This window comes from Myotis brandtii, unplaced genomic scaffold (assembly GCF_000412655.1).
Source record: "Myotis brandtii unplaced genomic scaffold, ASM41265v1 scaffold548, whole genome shotgun sequence".
In the NCBI taxonomy this organism is placed as follows: domain Eukaryota; kingdom Metazoa; phylum Chordata; class Mammalia; order Chiroptera; family Vespertilionidae; genus Myotis; species Myotis brandtii.
In genome coordinates, this window is record NW_005370031.1 from 3,015,928 (window position 1) to 3,024,270 (window position 8,343).

Below are 8,343 nucleotides of genomic sequence, written 5' to 3' on the forward strand. Positions count from 1 at the left end.
ATGGGTGTGTGTGAACAGGAATATTTCTTTTAGCTGCTTTTTATAACAAACTGTTGAGTCGCCTTCTTGTAACTGCATAATCACAAGATTATATGAACCAAGTTAATTTAGTGAATAAGCCTGCTATTTTGATACCAGAGTTACTTTTGTATTTCACTGAAAAAATTTAATAACCAGAGCCAAAGGAATGTGGCTTTTTGACTTATTAATGGTGAACTATTTTACCAACATTTAGTGAATAAGCTACTTATTTGGCTGATAGGAGAATAAAAATCTGTTAAGATCACTGTAGGTAAGAAATAAAAGTATTTAAGCTTAATCATTATGATGTTAAATCTTTGACATGAATTTCACAGCAGTTGATATCCTATTGATCCAACTTTGCCTTCCCTTTCATCTCCATCTCTGTGTTAAATATTAGCTAAAATGAATGAATAATGCATTCAATTAGTTATGAACAATGGCAATTGATCTTATGTATGGTTGGTCTCCTAAACAGGGACTATTAAAACTCACCTTGTGTTTTCTGTTAAAGAGAAATGGGGGTGAGTTGCTGAAGCACATTGAATTCTTGAATCCTCTGATAATGAGGACATGTGGCCAACTCCTGGCACTGCTGACTAGATCAGCCTTCCAGTTATCAACCAAACTGGCATGTCCTGGAAAGGAAGGAAGAAAGCTCTCAAAATAGAAACATTTAGCTCAGCATCCCTAAATTGATCATTTCTGTACTTGCTAGAGTTGGAAGTTGCAATGACAGATTTCAAGAAACCTGGGCAATTCAATCTGCTAGGGTGGGAATGGAGGCTTAATGAAGGAGAACTGGCTATTTGTCTAAAGTCCAGATAGTCTAGTTTAGCTGGGAATGCAGTATTCATTGGGAAACCTGTCTACAAGGTGCTCAATATTAAACTATTAGATCTGTAGGTTGATAATTTATGAATTGATGAGCACACAGAGTATAAATATATGGAAACTTAAAATTCAAAGAGTATTTCATACAAATTATTAATAAATACTATAAAATGTAATAGATCATGGTAATAAGAGATTTTGACTAAATGGGAAGTATCTTTTAAAATATGATCTTGGTGAATACTTGTATGCATGCTTGATTATGCAGCTTGTACTAGTACTAATTTAATACCACATTGCTACCCTATTTATAGAGTATATGCGTAAGAAGTACTAAATCTAATTACTAAGGTATGTGTTTGAGGCAGTATGATCCAGGGTATGAAAACTAAGGATTTTGATTAAGAATAATGAGGAAAATTTATGTGAAAAGAAATCATTGAAATGCCTCCTGATTTTATATAAAAAAATTAAAAAGGGAAAAAACTGAATTGAAAATTGAAAAGATTTGGTGAAACACAGTCATATGTTCTTAAAGACTGACTAGTCATTACTCAGTACTTAAATAGAGTCATGTAATTGTCCATTTAGAAGTGTTATATTTGACTCACATACAATCTAATAGCTCTTTAGTTCAAAGGCACTCCCTGAAATATGTAAGTCATTGTGTGGTAGAATGCTTTGACACACTATTCTGAGAATGAAATTATTTAAGAAAATAAACTGTGTTCTCTCCTTCAGTTCATGTAGCATAACTATAGTCAGTATTATTATTATTGTTTTTCAGCTCCTCTGACTGATAAGCCACCCAAGCTTTTGTATCCTATGGAAAGTAAACTGACCATTCAGGAGGCTCAGCTGGGTGAGTAATTCCTTAATTCCAATTATTACACTTTTCTCAATACATTCTGACAGTCAATAAGCCTATATTATAACGCGACGTAGCACGCTGAGCTAATACCATGTATATTTAAAGGGAGCAAAATTAGAAAATAGCAACAAACATAGACCATACCATCCTCTACAGCACATCCATTAAGAACAAACTGGGTATATGTATGTAAAATCTCATGTGTCATTTAGATGGCCATGGGGAAATGAGATGGGCTGAAGGTTTTACTGATGGTGTTATATTGTCACTTTATAAAGCTTGAATTGTTTTTAAAGCAGGTGATATGGAACTATTTTACTTACCTATTATTACACTAAAATACAGTTTTGAAAATTGAGGGAAAAGGTATAGATTTGTAAAAATAAATGTTACCATTAGAGTTAAAATAATTTTTAGTCAAATATAATGGACATTATGCTAGTTAAGTTATGGATATATTAATAAAATATGAGCAAGTGGCTTTTGGTTAAAGGATTAATAGGCTTGGGACATGACATAAGAACATTGACAGTTTATGATTTGATAAATATATCCAGTTGTCTACAAATCAAAATACTAACATAATTACCTTAGATTTTTGTCTAGAATTTCTGAGTCTGGTTGAGCTATATGCAGTTATACCAAATTATGAAAACTTTCCCATCTTAATTATAAATATGTGTAGCACATTTAATGATATTATTTAAGTTGGTATTTGTATTTGAAATATAGTATGCATGCCTATATCATCAAACATTAAGAGAAAATTATTTTTTTGTTGGTTTGATATATAGGATTAGCAAAAGTGTGAATTTAACCATACATTCTTCTTTGTTAAGGAATTTTTTTTCTTACATTAGCCCTTGAGAGAGGAAATCCATTTATTGTATACAACTAAAAAGGAATTGATAGCCCATCTCTTAAAGTTACTAATGGTATTTTTGTTTTTGGAGTTAGAATTTGGATTAAAATTGTAAATCATCTTCAAAATGAAGATTACAGATATCATCTTTACCAATAGCTTATCCAAAGTAACAGTGCAAAAAGATATGATGATGGTTTTAGAACTTGTATAATTATTTTAGTCATTGGATTTATAACATTTGAAATACATATGTTTACTAACATTGAGGAAAGAAGATGTGTGGGATTTATACAAGTCATGGTATTAATATGCTTCTTTGATGGTAAATTCAAACCTTTGAATTAATGTCATATACATGCAAATATTATAATTATCTTTATTTTGAAATAGAAGATTACAAGCAGCATTAAAGTGATACTAGATATGAAACAAGCAAATAGTTTAAAATTGTATCGCACTCTTTACTCATGCTATTGTTATATTGAGGTATACTAGTATTAGATTTCATTGTTACCTTCTAAAAATATTTTGAAATATAAATTATCGTAAGTGGCCATGCTCATGCAGACTCTTTACTAACTCCTAGGAAGATGTACTTCTAAGGATGAATGCAAAATTATAAAATCTTGGGCCCAAAATGAGTTGTTTTTGGTACCAGTTGTCAGTAATAAGCATAGTAAAAATGAAATTAATTGTATCTCTTTACTTGGCAATATAATTAAAATAATTTCATGATTGATGCCTGCCCATTGGGTTTCCTTATATTTTCCCTGAAATTACAATAAATCAGATTGTTCTCTTCTTCCTACTAAAATGTTTTACAAGATGAAATAAATAATTTGTAATGCTTTCCTTTTAAAAATTACTTTTTCTTGCACAATAACTAACCAAATAAATTTAAAATTATGAAAATCATTATGCAAATGTGAAGGGTTAACTATATTCATTTGAAGAAACATGGGCATGGCTCTCATCAAAATGCTCCAGGAAATACTCTAATTCCTTTATTGTCACTGCCAAAAGGAACATGACTTCTCTTTAAACACCAATTAAACTTGAGATATCAACTTGGAATTTGGATTCCATCATACAACTTTGATCTTGTTTTACTTTCTGATTCTAGTTCTTAGTGCCTAGGATAAAATAACCTTAATCCTTGGATTTTTGAGTAATAGTTGATTTGAAATAATACCTTTAAGATGTTGTTATTGCAATAGTATTGGAGTAGGTAAACAGATGATCACAAAGAATAAGTGAAATTACGAAATAATATTAAGGACAGAAAAGAATCAAGATTCCTAAAATATATTTGTTTTCTACAAAGTACTTTGATTTTTCACCTCCTTGGAGAATTAATTTTGCTCTTTCCAGACTTATAAAAGATATATATTTCAAAAGGCTCAAAATGTGATATCATATCATAAGAAAGGGGGACTTGTGAAGAATCATGGGGTGGAAGTAAAGATGGTGGCCAGGATCAGTGGCAGGGAACCTGTAAGGGGTACCTACTCTTATGAGAAGGTGAGAATCTCCAAATGAAGTTTATTGGCCAAACATTAAGCAATCTGACTCAAATTGCCCTAAATTGACTCAATCTTGACCTCAGAGGATAAAAAAACAACAACAACTGCCATATGAGTTATAAGAACAATCATCAGAACTTACACAAAGTTTAGTTGGTACATGTCTGATGACCAAACTTGAGCATCCTGGCTAATTTACACACACATCCACTTGACCTTGGTAATTGCAAATACATCAGTTCTCCAGTTTGTCTAAAAATATATAAAACTCATGAATAATGACTGATAAAATCATGAAATGCATGGATTTGTCTTCACTTCCAAATTCTCCTTTCTCTGCCATTTGCTGGCCATGCTTACTCTCTCTTTCTCCGTACCTTGTATCCTCTTTTTCTTCCAATTCCTTCACCTTCTCAAAAGATGGTGATCATTTAAACGTTTCCAATGTAAGAAGCAAAAGGCAAAAAAAGCAAAGTACTTAGGGAAAAACAAAATAGTAACTAAATTCATATAAAATATGCAAAAGGGTGGGTTTGAATATCAATCAATCTGTGGTCACAGAATAGTATTTCTATTTTTAAGTGGCACCTATGTGTTACTTCTAATGTGAAAAAAAAGAATTTTGTCCCTTTTAAATAACTTTCGGGCATCAGCAAATATATGGACAGAACTTTCTTGGGCAAAAGGCCCAGAAATCACACTGTACAATTCTGAAGTTCAGTCCAGGAGGTGATCCTGACTTAGTCCTTTCAGGCAGCTGCACTTAAGGGAATCATAAGACAGACACCATTGTCTTCCTGATGTTGAGCCCTGAGAATGTCAATCAGAACTGTATCCTTCTTGCTATGGTCAGGAGCCCATTTTCAGAACCTTCTGAGTAGAGCGTGTTATATTCATCATTACCAGACTTTTAAAGAGTAGAAATCCATCTCACTCTTGACCTTGTGAGGCACATTACTGAAAATTATCATTACTCATCTAGATATGGGTATCACTATTTAAATTTTGGTTTTTGCTTTAAAAAATAATTATACCAGTTAATGGTAGAAATTTCAAGGAAATACAGAAAAGATTATTGTTTCTTACACTTCACATTGTATAAACATTTCACTCCTATTAAATATTCTCAGAAAATACCCTTTTAATGGCTACATGCTATCCATGTGAATGTCCTATAATTTCATAAATAGTTGAAATTTTGATTTTTCAAATTTTATTATGAGTAATGGTGCAGTGATATTTATCTATACATTTTCCTATGACTATGATTATTTTAACATGATAGATTCCTAAAAAGAAAAATACTGGATAAAGGAAATAATTTTAAGTTTCTTGCTATATATTTTTAAAATTCTTACAAGAGATGTTGTAAAATCTCTCGACAGAAATATACAATGTGTGTGATAACTCTGTAATCTATATATATAAGAAGCTAATATGCTATGTGTCCCTCCAACCGTCTGACCCGTCGCTATGATGCACAGTGACCACCAGGGAGCAGACATTCAATGCAGGAGCTGCAGTGACGTGAACTGCCCATATATAAAGAAACTAGAAGCCCAGTGTGAGAAATTGTGTGGCCCCGCCCACCTGCGCACCGCCCTGCTGCCCTCGCAGCCCCGCCCACCCCACCTTCATGGTGACCAGTTGTTTGGTTGTGACGGCTTATGGCATTATGGCCATGGGCTTTTTATAGTATAGATGGCGCCACAGACCTGGCGCTGACAAAGCACCACTCGGCTTCCCCCAATGGGACACAGGCCCCGCCACCACCCCGGAGCCACAGTCCACCAAATCGCAGCCAACGTTGCCAAGACCCCATGGCACAAAATGCAGCCCACAGCCCAGCCCAGCCCAGAAACGGTGGCTGTGGGCTCCGGGTAATTACGTCACATAGCAACGCCCAGCTTCCTCTCCCTGGCGACTAGCCTCCTTGGAGTTTCTTCAGCCCAGGAACATGACTTGCTTTATAGCCAGGTGCAAACAGTTTATAGCAGGGGTCCTCAAACTAAGGCCCGCGGGCCACATGCAAACACAAATATTGTATTTGTTCCCGTTTTGTTTTTTTACTTCAAAATAAGAAGATATGTGTGTGCATAGGAATTTGTTCATAGTTTTTTTTTTTTAACTATAGTCCGGCCCTCCAACGGTCTGAGGGACAGTGAACTGGCCCCCTGTTTAAAAAGTTTGAGGACCCCTGGTTTACAGTTTAACCGAATGTCTGTGAAGCATTTTTACATGCCTCATCTAATTTGATCCTTGCAGAAGTCCTGGAGTAGGTAGATAAGAGATTCAGTAGAATCCTATTTTCTTTTCACTAGCTGGAAAACAAAGATTTAGAAAGTTTAGAAACTTGATCGACTGAAAGAAGTAAGAAATGGTGGACCTTGAAAATGACTTCAGGTTTTCTCACTGTGCAGAATATATTCAAACATTGCTACAGTTAAATATTTTACCCTTTGTTCTCCCTGTGTGATCTACAATAATAATCTGCTTTGTGTTGATATTTACTGCTGTGTTGCTGACAATTACCTGAAAGAGAAGTTGTGGTGCTTCACTTGGCTGGAAAAAGTTTAGCTAAATCAGAAAGCAGGTCTAATTAAGCAAGTTTATCTCTATATATAAAGCTCTTGATGGCGCCAATCACACATGTGTTTCCATCTGTCATTGTCAATTGTGAATTTGTTTGACACGTCTATTATAGAGAAAGGGTGAATAGTGATATTAAAATGTTTCTTCTTATTAATTTCCTTTCAATGTGCACGAATTTGTGCACTAGGCCTTTAGTCTTTAATAAAATTAAGAAAATTATATCTTTGTAACATAGAACTCTTCAAGAAAAAGTGACTTTCATTCAATATCAGAATTACTTCTTCCTCCCCTCTGTTACCTCTTTTTATCTCTCTTCACTCATTGAATATAAGTGGTCTCTCTCTTCTTTTTTTTTTCAGGGTTTGTCCACATTTGGAGGGTTTCATATAAACCTAGTCCATTTAGGTAAATGTTTATGGTTGATGAGATATAGAAACTTAATCAAATGTCTATAATGTCCATCCATTTTCTTCTCTTGGATATTTTAATGCTCAACAGAGAACTTCCTCTAGATTCTGTTTCATAATAAAGTACACAGTAATTTTATGATGTACTCTCAGCACAGGGAATGTCAATAAATACTAATTGATGATGAAGAGTACATTCAACAAAGGGCACACATTTCCAAATTTTCGCTAAGAGAAAATAATGAAACCAAACTGAATACACTGCCAGGCAGTACTCATCTTTTTCTTTAGTATTTACTTTCGTTTGTTAAGTTTGTTAAAAACCAAACACTCCTGTACCTGAGCAAGTAACAGGGATTCACCAGATGTTAACATGCAGAGGAAAGTAGTTGATGTTATTGAAACCTTAAATTTTTAAACATTTGTCCTTGTAAAGGGTCACATATAGATGTAACTTTATCCAATTTAACTTCAGGCTAGTTAAAATAAAATGTCACACTAGAACTTAACTAACATACCCTGCCCTGTTACACTATATTATCATTTGCAAAAATTTAAATTCCAAGTAGACCGAGGGGAAAATGTTCATACATTATATACTAGAGCCTGGTTCGTATTTTGATAGGAAAATTCCTTGTCATATAAATTATATTTTTAATTCACTGTGTTGTTAAAATAATTAGCTATTGAAGCACTCTATTTTCATGCTTTATATGTTCTGAAACTGTGTATATGTATATATTGTGCATGGAATGTGTTTTATTATAAATATGCTAGTTGAGGTTTTAATCCAAAGTGACCATCTAAGTAATTATTGTTTGAAGTGAAATATAGCCCTGTAACATTTGCTATCTAGGTCTACTAGTATATTTTCATAGTTGCTATTTTCTTGAAACAAAACACACCTTTTTCTGAATAGTGACTACTCTATCTTACTAAAATTGGGAATCCTCTTTGTTTCCTTCTTTGGGTAAAGAAGCAGTTAATATCAATACACTGGAAACAAAACAATTCAAGTGTTGAATTTGATACGTAATTCTGAAAGTGCCCTACAGTACTACTGATGCTAAAAAACACTTTTGTTGAGGTCTGCAATTGCTACAAATCTGACCTTCCTTTGCAGAGGTAGTGAAGTCAGCTTCGACTAGATTTTTCCACCCACAATTACTCTGGTCGTCCTGAGCAAATGTAATGCTGTTGACTTTGGTTTTACTGTACTATAGGGAATAT

The 8,343-nt window shown here is 33.7% G+C and overlaps 1 protein-coding gene across 1 annotated transcript in view; it reads left to right on the forward strand.

Moving 5' to 3' along the window:
- The first annotated feature begins 460 nt into the window (after positions 1–460).
- The window catches only part of IL1RAPL1 (interleukin 1 receptor accessory protein-like 1), a 327,114-nt gene continuing 319,231 nt past the window's right edge, over positions 461–8,343 (forward strand). The window contains exons 1-2 of the mRNA XM_014549355.1: positions 461–545; positions 1,643–1,717. Coding sequence (XP_014404841.1) covers positions 461–545; positions 1,643–1,717 — 160 coding nt within the window. The remainder of the gene's footprint in view (positions 546–1,642; positions 1,718–8,343) is intronic.